General features: G+C 41.3%; 1 protein-coding gene across 3 annotated transcripts in view; it reads left to right on the forward strand.

Annotated features, from left to right (window-relative positions):
• The first annotated feature begins 3,301 nt into the window (after nt 1-3,301).
• LOC106564162 (myosin heavy chain, fast skeletal muscle) overlaps nt 3,302-20,404 on the forward strand; it is a 530,774-nt gene continuing 513,671 nt past the window's right edge. For all 3 annotated transcript variants that reach the window (XM_045710181.1, XM_045710184.1, XM_045710177.1), the window contains exons 1-34: nt 3,302-3,411; nt 4,316-4,361; nt 4,494-4,721; nt 5,092-5,238; nt 5,435-5,591; nt 5,868-5,895; nt 6,156-6,270; nt 6,393-6,485; nt 6,662-6,722; nt 6,883-6,981; nt 7,319-7,422; nt 7,828-7,966; nt 8,234-8,352; nt 8,527-8,676; nt 8,771-8,941; nt 9,153-9,456; nt 9,772-9,836; nt 9,930-10,017; nt 10,141-10,258; nt 10,406-10,529; nt 12,607-12,743; nt 13,285-13,540; nt 13,725-13,967; nt 14,255-14,431; nt 14,527-14,672; nt 15,140-15,230; nt 15,577-15,966; nt 16,088-16,214; nt 17,436-17,554; nt 18,657-18,853; nt 18,992-19,175; nt 19,301-19,466; nt 19,803-19,927; nt 20,088-20,396. In XM_045710181.1, the coding sequence (XP_045566137.1) occupies nt 4,506-4,721; nt 5,092-5,238; nt 5,435-5,591; nt 5,868-5,895; nt 6,156-6,270; nt 6,393-6,485; nt 6,662-6,722; nt 6,883-6,981; nt 7,319-7,422; nt 7,828-7,966; nt 8,234-8,352; nt 8,527-8,676; nt 8,771-8,941; nt 9,153-9,456; nt 9,772-9,836; nt 9,930-10,017; nt 10,141-10,258; nt 10,406-10,529; nt 12,607-12,743; nt 13,285-13,540; nt 13,725-13,967; nt 14,255-14,431; nt 14,527-14,672; nt 15,140-15,230; nt 15,577-15,966; nt 16,088-16,214; nt 17,436-17,554; nt 18,657-18,853; nt 18,992-19,175; nt 19,301-19,466; nt 19,803-19,927; nt 20,088-20,396 (4,965 nt within the window). In that variant the 5' untranslated portion in view covers nt 3,302-3,411; nt 4,316-4,361; nt 4,494-4,505. The remainder of the gene's footprint in view (nt 3,412-4,315; nt 4,362-4,493; nt 4,722-5,091; nt 5,239-5,434; nt 5,592-5,867; nt 5,896-6,155; nt 6,271-6,392; nt 6,486-6,661; nt 6,723-6,882; nt 6,982-7,318; nt 7,423-7,827; nt 7,967-8,233; nt 8,353-8,526; nt 8,677-8,770; nt 8,942-9,152; nt 9,457-9,771; nt 9,837-9,929; nt 10,018-10,140; nt 10,259-10,405; nt 10,530-12,606; nt 12,744-13,284; nt 13,541-13,724; nt 13,968-14,254; nt 14,432-14,526; nt 14,673-15,139; nt 15,231-15,576; nt 15,967-16,087; nt 16,215-17,435; nt 17,555-18,656; nt 18,854-18,991; nt 19,176-19,300; nt 19,467-19,802; nt 19,928-20,087; nt 20,397-20,404) is intronic.

Here is a 20,404-nt window from a genome sequence, read left to right on the forward strand (position 1 = left end):
TATCTGTTGCCCCTGTACATTATCTGTGGCTTTGGTAAATTGGAGTTTCAAGAACAGTTCAGAAGATACCGTCTCTTTGACGAAGGGTCATAGAGCAATCCTAAATTACCTCAGGCTGCATGCATTTCTGAAACCCAGTTTTGGATCATGGCCATTGTTGGAGGTCACTGACAGGGAGTAATAATTTGGACTACAAAGTGTTTATCCGTGTAAATGTATTAGATCCTTGTAGATATTACAATTAGCCCTCCATTGACTTCACACTCTATCCTGAAAGGTGAAGACCTCATACCTATACGGTGGACCACAGAGATGTGATACAGGCCAGCACATTATTTTGACCTTATTAGTCGACCATAAGGTCCTCACATTGCTGACACCATACTATATTTACAGCGAGATATGTGACCTGGAAAATAAAACCTTAATTAGCCATTCTTGGTTGTCATGTGGATCCATGACACAGCATGACCCCGCCTCTCATATCCAGATTTAGATTTTTACTGGCTGTGACATTTGAATGTATTGAATCATGTAAATAAAATACTGACGTGAGCCAAGGCACTGGGGTGTCTCAGGCAAACTCCTGTCTGTGGTGATAAAACTACTTTGTGAGCACAGACTGAGTCGTTTAAAGCACCTTTAAAATTGATTGGATCAAGAGTTGCTATCGTCCCAAGGCAATGCCAAAATACGTCAAATATGTACAATGAATTTTATGATGATAGTTTGCTCAACTGCTTAATAATGTCTGGCAGTTAATAACAGTATATCAGGGGCCTTCAACTCCTGTTCTGGACAGCCCATCCTCATGGTGTGCAGGCTTTTATTCCACCCCAGCACTAACACAGTGGGTTCAGCTGAATCAAATTATCATAATCTAAATTTAGCCCTTAATTATTTGAAACCAGATTCAGTATGTTAGGTTGCATTTAGACAGGCAGCCCAAGTCTGAACTTTTTTTCAATCATTGGTATTTTGACCAATCAGATCAGCTCTTAAAAAGGTTGGTCAAAATACCAGTGAGGGAGTTCTATTAATGTCCACTGCATGCCCCGGGTCAAAGGGGTTAGTGTCTATTGCATTCGTTTTGGAACCAGGCTGCCTCCAGGGCGTGACCCAGGTTCACCATTAGTCCGACAGCGAAGTCGTCTCAAAACAAAAATGAATTAATTAAGAACGTGGAGTGATGAGTACGATTCTGTCTTTTTACATACAAAAGTGATTACTTTTGATAAAAAGGCTTTATCTTCCTTCCCAATGAAAACTAGTTTGAAAATTCAAACATATCTTATGGAAAAGAGACGTTGTATGTTTCTGAACTATGAATCACGTTGCCTTGTTGACAACATGACCTTTGCGGCACAGATTACTGTTAGACATGGGGCAGAGATAATTTTTTTCTCTTTTAAGCTAATTTCCTTAAATTCTATTAATTTTTACTTAGGTGGAGAGAATTTTTTACCTTTATTTAACTCGGCAAGTCAGTTAAGAACAAATTCTTATTTACAATGACAGCCTACTGGGGAACAGTGGGTTAACTTCCTTGTTCAGGGGCAGAACAACTGAGTTTTACCTTGTCAGCTGAGGGATTCGATCCAGCTACCTTTCGATCCAGCTACTGGTCCAATGCCCTGTCCACTAGGCTACCAGTTCGACACATTTTGCCATGGGGCAGAGAATTTATTTTGCTCTTTTAAGCCAATTTCTTGCAATTCTACACATTTTGCCATGATTTATTCCATGTTAATGATATCTGAGTGAGATTGATTAACAAAATCAATAGGGGCCCCCCTGGAGTTCAGGGGTCCTCGGCACATGCCCCACATGCCAGGTCGGTATTTGGCCATGATTACTACAAGTTTAGATAGCTGGCTAGACTAACTTACCAATCAAAAAAATGTTATCTGACATGTATAGTTGAGTGATTGTCAGTAACTGACATAACAAGAGAAAAACTGCTGATGCACAATCACATTTATAACTTGCACCTTATTACACTATTGTAACTCTTAACAGTAAGTTGAGACCCTGACTGAATCCCCCTAGCAACCCCTGGGGCCCCCTATTGACCGCATTGGTCACTTATGCTTGGAGCCGGCCCTGCAGGTGTACGTATTCCATTTTTGCACATAAAAATAACTTAATGACATAAACGTTTAGTCTGCATGGTGCTAATGTTCTCTCAACCTACAAACACGTCAAGTAAATATCTTGTCTAATAACAGTGGCATCTGTGCCAGAATTTGGCGGTGTTGGCAGATATGTCAAACAATAAACCTTGACTGAAGTGAAGATGAGAGCGCAGTCCAAGAAATGAAAAGGCCTTGATGGGATCCTTCCAGATGGTCACCCTGCTCAACTAGTGTATCCAGCAGATATGGGGCTTCTTGTACTGATGTGCTGGGTGGACACTGAACCTGAACAAACAGGGTGTATTTAGGGAGTTCAAATGTTCTGAACATTGCTGATAGAGATGTATTGAATAGAGCTGACATGCTTCCCTGTTCTACCTGACAGACAGTCATAACTGTTCTTCACAATACATTTCTCAGCTGCTAAGCGGTTAACTTCAGAGTGTAATTAAAGTTTGAGGCAGTTCATTCGCTGTCAGCAATATGAGTGGATAAGATTATTGAAATACTGTACTGGTGTTATGTTAGTCATAAGTGTTAACCAACTGAAATGTGAGACAAATAGAACAAGCCTCCAGCATCTTCAATATATCATACTGTAGATAAAAACGACACATTCAATTTTAAAGTTTTATGAACTGAAATTGAAATAGTTCCATTCTATCTTTTAAATATTCATTTAATATGGTTCCACCAGGGTGATACATCAAACTAAGCAAAGCACGGGATAACAGCCAACCTCATTACAAGCATGAGGTGAGGAGACAGTACAGATGTGTTTACAAGCTAAATAATATAAATAACAGGTGAACATATATATATATAAAGTTGTTGATGAGGATTAATGCCACTAAAATGGAACTAAATAAGGTCAGATTAGATTTAATGAAAACTATTTTAGTGGTAGTGGGGAAACATGGACTCAGTCCATTACAGTATATGAGGTTCAGTGGTAGTAACATTGAAATCAATTTGATAAATCAAACTTTTGATATTGTTAGAACAATTAGTAATGAAATCTTGCTGAAGTAAATTCAGTGAAATTCAATTCAGACAATTACGACATTAAAAAGTAATGTAATGGAAGTGTGGTGCTCCTGCAAGTGGGAGGTGCTAGTGAGAGACAGAAACACAGGTCTGGGGGTAGGTCTCTCCTACAATTCATTTCCTTTCCCAGAGTGGTCCATAATTAACTTTTGCTTGGTTAGCACTTCCAACCAGATATAAGGAGGCTGAGGCCCCAACATCCATAAGTCAGATACCTTCTTCCTCTGTGGTAAGACCTCTACACCTCCTTATATTTTTACATTTGTCTCATCTTTGCACTCAGCATCTGAGGCAGTAGCTAACTGCACTGTTTGAAGTGACTTCTGCATGTCTCTTGTAAGATTTGACAATATGCAATCAAATGTAACATTTGTTTTTTACTTTAAATGTTTTACTTTAAATCTCTAATTTTCATTTGTTTGTAAATTGAGGGGTCTAGAATGTAACTGGGTTTTCAGTGGAATTCATTTTAATCAAATAAAAAATTGTAGTAAAGTGTGTTGTCATTAGGAAAGTGAAAGTTACCAGTGGCACCTCAGCTCCTGAGTGGCACAGCAGTCTTGCTTTCACCTTAATTTAACCAGGTAGGCTAGTTGAGAACAAGTTCTCATTTGCAACTGCGACCTGGTCTAAGTCACCGCATCTCAGTGCTAGAGGCGTCACTGCAGGCCCTGGTTCGATTCCGGGCTGTATCACAACAGGCTGTGATCGGGAGTCCCATAGGGCGGCACACAACTGGCCCAGCGTTGCCCGGGTTAGGGGAGGGATTGGATAGGCTGTCATTGTAAAATAAGTATTTGTTCTTAACTGACTTGCCTAGTTAAATAAAGGTATAAAAGTTGAATTGGACATGGCTGTAATGATTGAGACAAATGCTTTCTAGCCCTTCGAGGACAAAATGATGAGGCTTTGGACCACAGGAGGATGGTGGTACCGTAATTGGGGAGGATGGGCTCATGGTAGTGACTGGAGAGGAAAAGGTGGAATGGTATCAAATACATAAAACACATGGTTTCCAGGTGTTTGATGCCATTCCATTTGCTACGCTCCTGCCATTATTATGAGCCGCCCTCCCCTCAGCAGCTTCCACTGCTTTAGACTTGTGTATTTACACATCACCTTATGTTTCACAGGGTCCTCTAAGAAGCACACATTCATTTGTAGGAGGGGAAAAAGAAGGTGAGACATGGTTTGACTCTTCACATAAAAGTGATGAGAATATTCTGAGAGAGATACCACTCACCTAACTCTGTTGACTGGGGAGGAAGCACCACAGAGTCAATCATGTTTCTTGTTTCATCTCTTTCCTAGTGATCCGTCACCATGAGTACGGACGCGGAGATGCAAATCTACGGCAAAGCTGCCATATACCTTCGTAAGTCTGAGAAGGAGCGGATGGAGGCACAAGCCGCACCCTTTGATTCAAAGAACGCCTGCTATGTGGCAGACAAGGTGGAGCTGTACCTTAAGGGTTTAGTCACTGCCAGGGCCGATGGGAAGTGTACTGTGACAGTCACGAAACCTGACGGCACTAAGGAGGTAAGGCTGATCTGAAAAGTATTCAAGTTTGTGCAATTACTCAATTTCTTGAAAAATCATTGAAATTATCAAAAACATTGCAATATAAAATATTTAACAAAATATATATTATGAAGCATTTCTTCTTTTTTGTAAGCAGAATATAACCTCAAACACATCATCTTTAACGCAGCTACTTAAAAATGGCAAGGATTTTTTGATATTGACTAGTCAAGAATCACCAGATATTTGTCAGTGGGTGATAACAAAGTAGTTGGATTAAATGAGGATATTAATTTTTTTAAAGATTCAACTTGTATTTAAATGAACAAAAAGCATTCAGTCCTGTCCAGTTTGATCTGCGTGTACTCTATATGTCTGACTGTTTCAGGAAGGAAAAGAGTTCAAAGATGCAGACATCTACGAGATGAACCCCCCTAAGTACGACAAGATTGAGGACATGGCCATGATGACCTACCTGAATGAAGCCTCTGTGTTGTATAACCTCAAAGAGCGTTATGCAGCATGGATGATCTATGTAAGAAACCTGCACATACAAACACACACACACACACACACGAACTTAATAAATACACACATACAGTACTACACATAAATGAATGGTAGAAACCAAAACATATCAATACAGTAGACCCACATCAGTTTTCCAAAGTACACCCACATCCTCACATAAATCTGATTTTGTTAATCCCCTAATTTAATTATTCATCCAGACCTACTCTGGGCTCTTCTGTGCCACGGTGAACCCCTACAAATGGCTCCCAGTGTACGACACAGAGGTTGTCAACGCCTACAGAGGGAAGAAGAGGGTGGAGGCTCCACCCCATATCTTCTCCGTCTCTGACAACGCCTTTCAGTTCATGCTGATTGGTACGAGCTGTCATGGATGGATGGATGGATAAATGGATGGATGGTTGGATGGATGAATGGATGGACGGATGATTGGATGATGGATGGATGATTGGATGGATGGTTGATTGGATGGATGGATGGTTGGTTGAATGGATAGATGGATGGATATTAAAATATATTAAAATATATAAAATAATAAAATAATATAAGATATTAAATTCATGATGCTATGAATGAAATAATGTCCCCATAATGTTGCTTGAGTATGATAAGCAATATGTTTTCTGGTTCCAGATAAGGAGAACCAGTCTGTCCTGATTACGTAAGTTGTTTACTAAAATGTCACTTGAGAAAGTGTTTCTATTGTAATAAGTTTGGTCAGTTGGTGTGATGAAATACATGACATTATGACTAGATTAGAGCATTAGGCTATGTGTAATAACAAGTCGATGAGAAGGAGTATTTGTTAAAGACATGTCAGAACACAGGTTAACAGTATATTTATCTATGCTATTTCTTAGTGAAAGCCAATCTAACACTCAAACGTAACTAAACCCCCTCTTTCTCTGTCATATAAACCAGAGGAGAATCCGGTGCAGGAAAGACTGTCAACACCAAGCGTGTCATCCAGTACTTCGCCACCATTGCAGTGTCTGCTGGAGAGAAGAAGAAGGAAGTAGACCCCAGCAAAATGCAGGTAGGTTGTTCTTATGATTGCCTTTTTATTTCAGTTTGGTTGAATCATGTTTCAAGAAATGTGATCAATCAAGAAAAATGTGTTTTACCAGTTTCTGAGCACCTTGTGTTTATCTCAATCAGGGGTCTCTTGAGGATCAGATCATTGCAGCTAACCCTCTGCTGGAGGCTTATGGTAATGCCAAGACAGTGAGGAACGACAACTCGTCTCGCTTTGTAAGTATGAAGGGCATATTGTGGAAGTTACCTTAAATTGAAAAAATGTAATTCAGTAATTCCCTATTGTCATATCAATAGATGTCCAACAAACTGTAACATTTAAAGGGGTCTATCAAAGTAAAAGTTTAGATTTATTTTGTTTACCTATTTCTAACCCCCATGCTCTACTATAGGGTAAATTCATCAGGATTCACTTCCAAGGTGGTAAACTGGCTAAAGCTGACATTGAGACCTGTGAGTTGGTATTGATTGTTTCTCAATGCTTTCCTAAATTCACACAGTTGTTTTTTGGAGATCATATAGACAAATGTTATCTAATATTATAATCTCTCTCTCTCTCTCTCTCTCCCTCTCTCACCCTCACTCACACTCTCACCCTCACCCTCACCCTCAGACCTGCTGGAGAAGTCCAGAGTGTCCTTCCAGCTTCCCGATGAGAGAGGCTACCACATCTTCTTCCAGATGATGACAGGCCACAAACCTGACATAGTTGGTACGACAAAGTAGAGTTTCAGGGGAAATATTCCCACTCCCATCTGTGGAACTTATTTAAAAAAATGTCATAGCCCACACTATTAATGCTATTACAATGATTACATCCAAGGTAACAAGGCATCTAGACACAGGTCAGGTCTTTGGGAAATATCTGTAAAGTAATGCACTGTGATGCACTAGTCCACAAGTCTCAGTCTCCTCTTTTGATGCTATTTATTATATACAACATGTATCATTGAGACAATCTATTGAGTAAAGGAGGGAGAGATACTGTAAAGGTAGGACAGCAGAATTCTAAGAGATTTAATTGACAAGCTGTTGTCCATTTTCCACAGAAATGGCACTCATCACCACCAACCCCTACGACTTCCCCATGTGCAGCCAGGGTCAGATCGCTGTGGCCAGCATCGACGACAAGGAAGAGCTGGATGCCACAGATGTGAGTCAAACAAAGGGTTAACCAAACTATAGATATAGAATTGATAGGACCACCATACACACTGAATGTACTGTGAAAATCCAACTTGGTGGCAGCTGGGAATTTTCATGTATTTTCTGTTTGATTCTAAATGCCTTGTGTTAGTTAGACATGTGCCTCAAGGAACTCTTCATGCCTTCACACTTCACCTTGAGGCACATACATTTAAGACATCCACAAGAGAGCTCCACTAAGTGCCCTGTGGAACTGTGTAAAACAGATTTTGTGTTGCCATCTACTAATGTGTTGGCCAGGAGTCAAATCTATCCATTCCATTTGTTCTGCAGTAAGCAGCACAGAACTGTAGTGTAACAGACCAAAACTACTGTTCAGTTCATCACTGTTGTACTTCATCTTTAATGCCAGGATGCCATTACAATCCTGGGCTTCACTAACGATGAGAAGATTGGCATCTACAAGCTGACAGGAGCTGTATTGCACCATGGCAACTTGAAATTCAAGCAGAAGCAACGTGAGGAGCAGGCCGAGCCAGACAGCACAGAGGGTGAGCCCACTCTAAAAACATATACAATATGTAAAGTATTAGTCCCATTCCCAGTCCCATACATAGAAACAGAAACCCTAAGACAGACAATGCCACATGAAAATCAGGCAGGAGATAAAGTACAACCTCCACAAATGATTTGAAATGATGGATGTGGGTGAATCAAAACCTAATCTACAAAGAAGTTGGACAAACTATTTTGCCAGTTTAACATCAGAAACAAGTGATCTTGTGTGCTGAATCTGTTGTTGTTGGTTCTCTCTTCAGTGGCTGATAAAATTGGCTACCTGCTTGGCCTGAACTCAGCTGAGATGTTGAAGGCTATGTGCTACCCCAGAGTGAAGGTCGGCAATGAGTATGTGACCAAGGGACAGACTGTGCCTCAGGTAAGGCCAAACAAAGCCAAACAAAGCATTTACCATTATCTGTGGACCGGAATAATTTTGGGGAGAGTGCATTGCTTTATTTGAGTAGTGTTGTTGTTTTCCCAAATTTATCATCACCTTATCACTGGACATGGTCAATATCTCATGTATTAATTTGAGGTATAATCATTGCAGGTTAATAACTCAGTCAGTGCTCTGGCCAAGTCCATCTATGAGAGGATGTTCTTGTGGATGGTCATCCGTATCAATGAGATGTTGGACACCAAGAATCCAAGGCAGTTCTATATCGGTGTGCTTGACATTGCCGGGTTTGAGATCTTTGATGTGAGTATGAGGCCAGAACAAGACAATTAGTTGTGATTGAGATGGATTACAGCCTTGTATGATGAAATGATCCCTTTTAAAACTCCATCAACAGTACAACAGCATGGAGCAGCTGTGCATCAACTTCACCAATGAGAAACTGCAACAGTTTTTCAACCACACCATGTTCGTCCTGGAGCAAGAGGAGTACAAGAAGGAGGGAATCGTCTGGGCCTTCATTGACTTCGGCATGGACTTGGCTGCCTGCATTGAGCTTATTGAGAAGGTAAGCTGTCTGTGAAGATTGTAATGGACCATTAGGTAGCTCTGTTTGAGATATTATCAGTTGTAAAATGTATCTGACTGTTGAGATCTCAATATGTTTCCTATTATGTGCCTCTAAATGAATATAATCCTATAATAGCATGTTTACTAAAGGAATGAATGTGATCTAAGTGTAAATATCACTAATTTGATATACATCTCTTTTTGTGAAGCCATTGGGCATCTTCTCCATCCTTGAAGAGGAGTGCATGTTCCCCAAGTCTTCAGACACTACCTTCAAGGACAAGCTGTACTCCCAGCATCTTGGCAAAACAAAGGCGTTTGAGAAGCCCAAGCCTGCCAAAGGCAAGGCAGAGGCCCACTTCTCCCTGGTGCATTACGCCGGTACTGTGGACTACAACATCACTGGGTGGCTGGAGAAGAACAAGGACCCCCTGAACGACTCAGTTTGTCAACTGTACGGGAAGTCAGGAGTCAAAATTTTGGCTGCCCTGTATCCTGCTGCACCACCTGAGGGTAAGACTAGCATCACGTCAAATGATTTAATTAAGCACTAGTGACAATTTTCTTTAAAGTCTTTCAATGTATCACGTTTCATTACTGGGTTAATTTACTCATACAATAGGTGTTATTCTACACAATCTCATTGGCAGCATTTGCCTCTAGATAAGTGTGAAGTTAACCAGCGATTATCTGGTTTATAGTTAGCCTGTTTGCTGAAGACAAGACCACTCTAGATTTCTTCCATACTCTTATTATAATTCTATTTATTCCACCCCCTCTAGGAAATGTACTTTTGTAGTTATCTTTAACTTTTCCCCATTTAAACAGATAAAGCCAAGAAAGGAGGCAAGAAGAAGGGTGGTTCCATGCAGACTGTGTCCTCCCAGTTCAGGGTGAGCTTTTGAAATCTGCATATTCAGTCTTTCAAAAGTTGCATTGATTATCATAAATGATTTCTGTGAAAATGGTTTGTTATCCCCTTACAGGAGAACTTACAAAAGCTGATGACCAATTTGAGGAGCACTCATCCTCACTTTGTGCGCTGCCTGATCCCCAATGAGTCAAAGACTCCAGGTAAAAGAAATATTGAGTTAATTATGTAAAAGGTGATCTTATCAATACAGTATCAGTGACTTTAACAATCCCAATCTTTAACCTGTTTATGAGTATTAAAAGAGACTTGGTTTGTTTTACCAGGTCTGATGGAGAACTTCCTGGTCATCCACCAGCTCAGGTGTAATGGCGTACTGGAGGGTATCAGGATCTGCAGAAAGGGCTTCCCCAGCAGAATCATCTATGCTGACTTCAAGCAGAGGTACAGGCACACAAACAACTGCACAGACGCACAATCACAGAAAGATCTGTTCCAATTGTTTTCCCAGCATCAGAATAGTCTTACCTTTTATGTAATATATCCAACTTAATTCAACTTGACATACTTTAAAACTGTCTTCTCATTTAGGTACAAAGTACTGAATGCCAGCGTCATCCCTGAGGGCCAGTTCATGGACAACAAGAAGGCTTCTGAGAAGCTGCTTGGATCCATTGATGTGAATCACGAGGATTACAAGTTTGGACACACCAAGGTCAGTCAAATACCCACAGGAAAAGATGACAAAACACAACTACTATGATCATTTAAAATCTCTTTAATTGGTCTACCCATCATTTTAATGCTTTTTCTTCATTTAACTAATGTAAAAAAAAATCTTCAAAGTCATTCATTACAAGTTTGGAAGAGAAACTAAACTCATTATCATGTGCATGGTGTTAGAGTGGTATGGCTGCAGTTATCTGGATCTCTGTACATTATTTATCAACAGTGCCTTAAGAAAGTATTCACACCCCTTTACTTTTTCAAAAAAAATGTGTGAAAAGTTGGGATTTAAATGGATTTAATTGGGATTTATTGTCAATGAGCTACACAAAATATTTTAATATCATTGTGGAAGAAAAATTTGAACATTTGTAAAAAACAATTATGAAAAATAAAACACTAATATATCTTGATTATTCAACGCTCTGAGCCAACACATGTTAGACTTCCTTTTGGCAGCGATTACAGCTGTGAACCTTTCTGGGTAAGTCTTTAAGAGCTTTCCACACCTGGATTGTACAATATTTGACCATTATTCTTTAAACAATTCTTCAAGCTCTGTGAAGCTGGTTGTTGATCATTGCTAGATGATGTGTCTGTTTTCAGCCATACTCAATTCTTGCCATAGATTTTCATGCCGATTTAAGTCAAAACTGTAACTTGGCCACTCAGAAACATTCAATGTAGCCATTTTCAATTCTTGCCATAGATTTTCATGCCGATTTAAGTCAAAACTGGAACTTGGCCACTCAGAAACATTCAGTGTCGTCTTGGTAACAACTCCAGTGTATATTTGGCCTTCTGCTTTGGTTTATTGTCCTGCTGAAAGGAGAATTTGTCTCCCAGTGTCTGTTGTAAAGCAGGCTGAACCAGGTTTTCCTTTAGGGTTTTTGCCTGTGCTTAGCTCTACTCAGTTTCTTTTTATCGTAAAAAACTCCCTCGTTTTTGTCAATGACAAGCATAGCTACAACATGATGCAGTAACCACCATGCTTGGAAAAATGAAGAGTGGTTCTCAGTGTTGTGTTGTATTTGCCATAACGCGCTGTATTCAGGACTTAAAGTACATTTCTTTGCCACATTCTTTTGCAGTTTTACTTTTGTGCCTTATTGCAAACAGGATGCATGTTTTTGAATATTTTTAATCTGTACAGGCTTCCATTTTTTTCACTCTGTCATTTATGTTACTGTTGTGGAGTAACTACAATTTTGTTACTCCATCCTCAGTTTCTCCTGTCACAGCCGTTAAATTCTGTTTTAAAGTCACCATTCGCCTCATGGTGAAATCCCTGAGAGGTTTCCTTCTTCTCTGGCAAGTGAGTTAGGAAGGATGCCTATATCTTAGTAGTGACTGCGTGTATTGATACATCATCCAAAATGTGATCAATAACTTCACCCTGCTCAAAGGGTTACTCAATGTCTTTTTTTCACACATCTACCATTAGGTGCTTTTCTTTGCGAGTCATAGGAAAAACCTCCCTGGTCTTTGTGGTTGAATCTGTGTCTGAAATTCACTGCTCGACTGAGGGACCTAACAGATAATTGTATGTGTGGGGTACAGAGATGAGGTAGTCATTCAAAAATCATGTTAAACACTATTATTGCACACAGAGTGAGTTCATGCAACTTATTATGAGACTTGTTAAGCACATTTTTACTCCTGAACTTATTTAGGCTTGCCATAACAAAGTGGTTGGATACTTATTGACTGAAGACATTTCAGCTTTTAATTTCAAATTAATGAATTTGAAAAATGTGTCTAAAAATATAATTCCACTTTGTCATTATGGGCTATTGTGTGTAGGCCAGTGACACAAAATCTCAAAGTAATCAATTTTAAATTCAAGCTGGACAAATTTGAGGGCTGTGAATACTTTCTGAAGGCACTGTACAACAGTACAATAACTAACAACTTAGAAACAACCTATCCCATGGTTTGTTTGTAACCATTGCAGCAAAGTTAATGTTGTTTAAATCAATCTAGTGGTGTTGTTCCCCTCTTTTGATTCAACCCTTTCTATCTGTCACCATCTGTGGTTCCATTGACCATGTTAACCTGTGCCTCAGGTGTTCTTCAAAGCCGGTCTGCTGGGTGTCCTGGAGGAGATGAGAGACGAGAAGCTGGCCACTCTGGTCGGCATGGTCCAGGCTCTCAGCCGTGGATTCCTCATGAGGAGAGAGTTTAGCAAGATGATGGAGAGGAGGTGAGGAATAGTAGTCATTTTGGCAAAGCTTTCTGTCACCCAGCTGTATCTAATGCATTATGATTACATACTGTATATGCTGTGAGTTGTTCAGAATGAGAAAGTACATCTTATAATGGTCTACTAAAGCTTTTGGGTTAATTCATTTAGTCCAGAAATAGATGTAGCAACTAAGGATTCTAGCTTTATAGCTGCAGTTTGGGATTTGGCTGTTCAACTGTCATTTAAATTTGTGATATGAACCCATTCATTTTTAAAAAATATCAAATACTTGTTGAGCTTAGCATGCATGACCTGTCAGTCCTTGCATCTAGAGAGCTGTCTATGAGTTTAAGATGGGTTACATTTCCCTACACCGATTCCTCAGCTGTATACAAAAGGGGCAGAGGATTTGTTGTTCTTCGACTCCGACTTCGATTTCACGTTGAATTCACGTTAGTTGACAACTCAACCAAATGTAAATCAAAACTAGATGTTGAACTGACGTCTGTGCCCAGTGGGATGTCACTCACCATGCCACTCCATCCTTTCTGTCGACCAGAGAATCAATTTACGCCATCCAGTACAACATCCGCTCATTCATGAATGTGAAAACCTGGCCATGGATGAAGTTGTACTTCAAGATCAAGCCCCTGCTGCAGAGCGCTGAGACTGAGAAGGAGCTGGCCAACATGAAGGAGAACTATGAGAAGATGACAGCAGACCTGGCCAAGGCTCTGTCCACAAAGAAGCAAATGGAGGAGAAGTTGGTGGCCCTGACGCAAGAGAAGAATGACCTGGCGCTCCAAGTCACATCTGTGAGTCAGCAACGACCTACATAAGGGCACATTTACACGCACAAAAACATACACACACACGCACACTGTCATTGCCCATGTTATTTATATATTTCATGATTTGGTCCGACATATTGACTAAATGAAGTCTGTATTTTCATACACAAAGTTAGGCAGCTGATATTTTCTCCTGTTCTGAAACCAGGAAGGAGAGAGTCTGAACGATGCTGAGGAAAGGTGTGAGGGGCTCATCAAGAGCAAGATCCAGCAGGAAGCCAAACTCAAAGAGACAACCGAGAGGCTGGAGGATGAGGAGGAGATCAATGCTGAGTTGACTGCCAAGAAGAGGAAGCTGGAGGATGAGTGCTCTGAGCTGAAGAAGGACATTGATGACCTGGAGCTCACCCTGGCCAAAGTGGAGAAGGAGAAGCACGCCACTGAAAACAAGGTCTTGTGTCTTACCATAGACAGTCTAACCAAACAATAATCCAAACAATAATCAACTCAAAACATAGCTTAACAGAAATGCAATTCAAGTTGTATTGTGGGTATGTTCTGCTCCCCCTCATTTATGACTTCCGTGCAGTACACTGGCATGGTGAACACTGATCTAGTGTTGAATCTATAGTACAGTAATTGTTGATGCAGTTCTAATCTAATTGAAATAAATGCAATATATAATAAACTAAATCTCCCGTTTATGGTGAAGTATAATTATGTTGTGGCCATTTACAGGTTAAAAACCTGACAGAGGAGATGGCGTCTATGGATGAGAGTGTTGCAAAGCTGACCAAGGAGAAGAAAGCCCTCCAAGAGGCCCACCAGCAGACACTGGATGACCTGCAGGCAGAGGAGGACAAAGCCAACACTCTGACCAAGGCCAAGACCAAGCTAGAACAGCAAGTGGACGACGTGAGTGGAGTTGGACATTTTGGCCATGATAGTATGTAAGGTGATATTATCTTCAGTTGTTTAGATTTGAAGAATATACTTTTTTTATCTTCTAGCTTGAAGGTTCGCTGGAGCAAGAGAAGAAGCTCCGTATGGATCTTGAGAGAGCCAAGAGAAAGCTGGAGGGAGATCTGAAACTGGCCCAGGAATCCATAATGGACCTGGAGAATGACAAGCAGCAAGCTGATGAGAAAATCAAGAAGTAAACACAAACAAATTACTACAGTATTATCTGCTTTAATTGTTGTTGTTGGCTAATTATTGTAATTGTGAATCAGCATATTCATGTGATTCTTAAAGGGAGACTTCAGGATTTTGGAAGCCCTTTATCTACTTCCCCAGAGCCAGATGAACTCGTGAATGGCATTTTTATGTCTCTGCATGCAGTTTGAAGTTGCTAACTGTTAGCGCAATGACCGGAAGTCTATGGTAACTGCTAGCATGCTAGTAAGCATTGGCTTGCAAAACTACTTCTAACTTCCTTCACACTGGATGCAGAGACATAAAAATGGTATCCACAAGTTCATCTGACTCTGGGGAAGTAGATACAGGGCTTCATTGCCAAAATGCTGAAGTATCCCTTTAAAAGCAATGTGAATGGTATAATACTCTCCCTTTACACTATCGAACCAAAACTAACTCTGCTGTCGGCATATTTGTTTTTCTTAGGAAGGACTTTGAGACAACTCAGCTCCTCAGCAAGATTGAGGATGAGCAGTCTCTGGGAGCTCAGCTGCAGAAGAAGATCAAGGAACTCCAGGTACAGTACAGGATCTAGGGATCTAAGCTCCAGACTCACCCAAGTACAAAGCTCCAGAACAGAAAAGCAAAGACTTGAAAAACATTATTCAGGTAGCACACAATTTTTCCCGGTGGCTTCTGATGGCTGAATAGGTTGGAAGATGGTGCTTCTTGCTAGTGCTTCTTACCATTGTAAAGACGGTGCTTCAAAATGGTAGTTCGGTTCCTAAATTGGACACTGTCTACTGAATATATTAATTGTCTTTGTATTAAACACATTTATGCAAAGTACACATACTATTATTATTTTGGGAGGTTCAATTGTATTGTAGTGTTCATCCCCCTGCTCCTGTCCCCTGTTCTAGGCCCGTATTGAGGAGTTGGAGGAGGAAATTGAGGCTGAGCGTGCTGCCAGGGCTAAGGTTGAGAAGCAGAGGGCTGATCTCTCCAGGGAACTTGAGGAGATCAGCGAGAGGCTGGAGGAGGCCGGAGGAGCCACTGCTGCTCAGATTGAGATGAACAAGAAGCGTGAGGCTGAATTCCAGAAACTGCGTCGTGATCTTGAAGAATCCACCCTGCAGCATGAGGCCACAGCCGCCGCTCTGCGCAAGAAGCAGGCCGACAGTGTGGCTGAGCTCGGGGAGCAGATCGACAACCTGCAGCGCGTCAAGCAGAAGCTGGAGAAGGAGAAGAGCGAATACAAGATGGAGATTGATGACCTCTCTAGCAACATGGAGGCCGTCGCCAAGGCTAAGGTGAGTAGTGATGATTTGGTCAAGCAGTGTCGAGGAGGGTCAACTACATTACCATTCAAGTGAACTGAAGTTGACAGGAGTCACATATATAAAGTAATGATGGAACATGTTTCACTAACAGGGCAATCTGGAGAAGATGTGCCGTACTCTTGAGGACCAGCTGAGTGAGCTCAAGACTAAGAATGATGAGAATGTTCGGCAGGTCAACGACATCAGCGGACAGAGGGCCAGACTCCTGACAGAAAATGGTACCATCAGCAATGAACAACAAACTAATGCTTTACTTCAGTAGAACACAATAACATGTTTTGGGGATTTATGTCCATAGTCCACATTAGTGCCGGTCGGTGATGTTTAAGATTCTTTTTTTATTTTAGGAGCTTGGCCTTATTTCTATTACAGAATATTGGATGACTCTTTCATATTCGATTCACCCAGCTCAATGTAACATCGATAGGTTTAGAATACTACATGATACTCAAATGTTCCCTAGACCTATCATGAGGTTGCTACAACCTAGCCTATGAATGACAGTTTACAATGTATGTGCACAGGTCGGGAGAAAAATTTGAGTGATCGAGATGAGAGACCGTGACACATTCTATACTGCCTTGCACACTCTTGCCTGCATATAGCTAATCTAGGTTGTAATCATTAGTCCAACAGTTGCAAACAAGAGTTTCTATTGGACAAATTCAGGTACGTTTATCCTCATTTTGTTCCATTTGCTTCCGTTTAACAAAGGTTTTCAACAGAATCGGTGGAATGAATACTACCCTGATCACACGCAAACACAGTTCACTTTCATAGAAGCCACATACAAACAGCATGATCATTTTGCTCATTCTATAATTCCTTCTCGCATCTACGTGCTCTCCTCGTCTCACCTTTTCCCTTCTGGACTTCAGTGCAAAACACATCAGCTGTCTGTGATCAGGCGATAAAAATCGTCATTCGCTAGTCCTTTGATTGAGTGGACAACATCTCAGTTCATGCTGCAAGAGCTATGACAGGTTGCAGTACGTCGTCATTATTACTGTGTAAGTCTCTGGAAGGGGGTGAGAACCATGAGCCTCCTTGGTTTTGTATTGAAGTCAATGTACCCGAGGAGGATGGAAACTAGCTGTTGAATGGAAACATGGCTACACCATGGTGCTACCCTAGAGAGTGCTGTTGAGGCTACTGTAGACCTTCATTGCATAACATTGTGTTTTAATCAATTTTTTGGTGACGTGAATATATTTTGTATAGTTTTATATAACTTTTTTAATGTTTCACAATTTTATTTTATCTAAATTTCACCAAGGAGGATGGTCCTACCCTTCCTCTTCTGAGGAGCCTCCACTGGTCCACATAGTTTCTATTGTACTATTCACCACCAAACAACATTGCCCTATGATACATTAAAATACATTTTCAATCTTAGAAAACAGAGACCTCATTAACAAGATGTCCCTCTATCCCTGCAGGTGAGTTTGGCCGCCAGCTGGAGGAGAAGGAAGCCCTGGTGTCTCAGCTGACCAGAGGAAAACAGGCCTTCACTCAGCAGGTGGAGGAGCTGAAAAGGCTGATTGAGGAAGAGGTCAAGGTAAGTGACCCAAAATGGACTCCACCGACCCCAGAGTTTAGTGCAGGGATCTTCAACTAGATTCAGCCGCGTGATGATTATTTTCTTGAGCGGACGGTCAGGACATAATTGCATATAATTTGTAGACTGCCAATTGAATGCAAGAAGCACAAACAGATATAATATTTGACTAAAACATTATCATTTCAAACCTTGCTTACATTTGCATGCGATCACATACAGTGATGTCATGCACCTAAAACAAAAATCTGGTGGGTCACAAAGTACATGAGGGTGGCTGGGGGGGTGGTCCTGAGGTTGGAGATTTTAGCATTTTTCAAACACCTGACACAGCTTTTTCCTGCAATCTATAGCCATAATCGTTATACTTAATTCATTGTAAAAACCATTTCTGTTTTTCGACATATCTAAGCATACCTCTTCAGCTGTCTGTGTCTTCCTGACTGGTGGTTATTTTGTTTAAAGAAATTAAATATGCTTCTCTTTATCTCTGCTAAAATCTGGGTAAAAGATTGAAAGGACTTTGAGTCTTATTCAGTACATTTAGTTATTGCTTGCTTTTCTTAAGTCTACCAGCCTTTCTAGCAGGCATGTCAGCTAAGATAGTTAGACTAGCTAGCCACTCTACCTTGATTGATAGCCTAAAATGCCTTCTTGGTAGCAGGTTATGAGGTTGGGATTTTGGGAACCTACAGTATCGGGCTGACTAAAGCCAACTTCATAAAATTGCAAGATAGCTAGTAATATTACAGAGAAACAACAGTAGGACAAATCTGAGGGGACATGTGCCCCCTATGAGCATGACGCCTCTGATGAGATATATCTGTCTGTTGTGCATGGGAATACTTTGGAACAGATTTCCAAAATTAAAATCACTTGGAGCAGATTTGTAGGTGTTTTTACAGTCTTTTATGGTCCCCCACGCCAAAATATTATTTTATTCAGAAAACTTGAGGGGCCAAATAAAAATCGCACCCCACCAGTTGGAGAACTCTGGTTTAAAGACATATCTTCATAAACATGGTGATGACACCATCCTCAGAGAGTTCTACTATAATTTGTTTGACTCTCTCCAATCTCTCTTTGTATTTCTCTCTCACAGGCTAAAAACGCATTGGCCCACGGTGTCCAGTCTGCCCGCCATGACTGTGACCTCCTGAGGGAGCAGTTTGAGGAGGAGCAGGAGGCCAAGGCAGAGCTGCAACGCGGCATGTCCAAGGCCAACAGTGAGGTGGCTCAGTGGAGGACTAAGTATGAAACTGATGCTATCCAGCGCACAGAGGAGCTGGAGGAGGCCAAGTGAGTCGTACGGATCAGCAAAAACTAAAATATAGGGTATTGATGGTGAGGTTGGTAGGGGGCTCTGAGAAAATGTTACATCAACATGTATTGTAACATTTGTTTCAGCTCATTAAACCTCCCTTTGTTGTCCAACAGGAAGAAGCTGGCCCAGCGTCTGCAGGAGGCCGAGGAGACCATTGAGGCGACCAACTCCAAGTGCGCCTCCCTGGAGAAGACCAAACAGAGGCTGCAGGGAGAGGTGGAGGACCTCATGATTGACGTTGAGAGAGCCAACGCATTGGCCGCCAACCTCGACAAGAAGCAGAGGAACTTTGACAAGGTGAAAACAAAGAAACCTCACCCTAGGGTGATATTTTCTGTCTGATATATGATTAATTGTAGCATATTTCAGATTCAAAACTCTTCATCAATGACTTCTAAAGACAATCCCATGGATTCCCCTAGGTTCTGGCAGAGTGGAAGCAGAAGTATGAGGAGGGTCAGGCTGAGTTGGAAGGAGCTCAGAAGGAGGCTCGCTCTATGAGCACTGAACTCTTCAAGATGAAGAACTCATACGAGGAGGCTCTGGATCATCTGGAGACTCTGAAGAGAGAGAACAAGAACCTGCAACGTAAGCATTTGACAGCAGTTATTTTTGGCTCATGTTTGACTAGTGTTTTGAAAATGGAAGGAACTGCAATCATCAAAACTACTATTACACAATTTCAGAGTTTTCATGTACAGATCACAATAGATAGATTTTTTAACCTGTGATCACTATTCCTTTCAACAACCAAAGGATGCGGAGGGCAATTAGATTTGCAGACCATATGAAGTGCTAGTTATTAATTAACTGTTATTATGATTCAATGTTAACTTCAGTACATTGGCGATATCCACTGAAAATCTCCCAAGTCTAAACTGCTCCTGTGTGTGTGTGTGTGTGTGTGTGTGTGTGTGTGTGCAGAAGAGATCTCTGACCTGACTGAGCAGATCGGAGAGACTGGCAAGAGCATCCATGAGCTGGAGAAGGCCAAGAAGACCGTGGAGACAGAGAAGTCTGAGATCCAGACCGCTCTGGAGGAGGCTGAGGTACAAACTACAGCTGTTTGATGGGAAAGCAGTGTTACACTAGCCAACGCCAGCTTCAGTAAAATGATCCCTGTATTGGAGTTTATTGTAGTCATATATATTTAATTCCTACATCTAAATATATTGAACACAATTGGCCTGACTGCTTCTGTTTGTCCAGGGAACACTGGAGCACGAGGAATCCAAGATTCTGCGTGTGCAGCTGGAGCTGAACCAGATCAAGGGTGAGGTGGACAGGAAGATCGCTGAGAAGGACGAGGAGATGGAGCAGATCAAGAGGAACAGCCAGAGGGTGGTTGACTCCATGCAGAGCACCCTGGACTCTGAGGTCAGGAGCAGGAATGACGCCCTGAGGGTGAAGAAGAAGATGGAGGGAGACCTGAATGAGATGGAGATCCAGCTGAGCCACTCCAACAGGATGGCTTCTGAGGCCCAGAAACAGCTGAGGAATATCCAGGGACAGTTCAAGGTAAAGGA

Source organism: Salmo salar, chromosome ssa02 (genome assembly GCF_905237065.1).
Source record: "Salmo salar chromosome ssa02, Ssal_v3.1, whole genome shotgun sequence".
Lineage (NCBI taxonomy): Eukaryota > Metazoa > Chordata > Actinopteri > Salmoniformes > Salmonidae > Salmo > Salmo salar.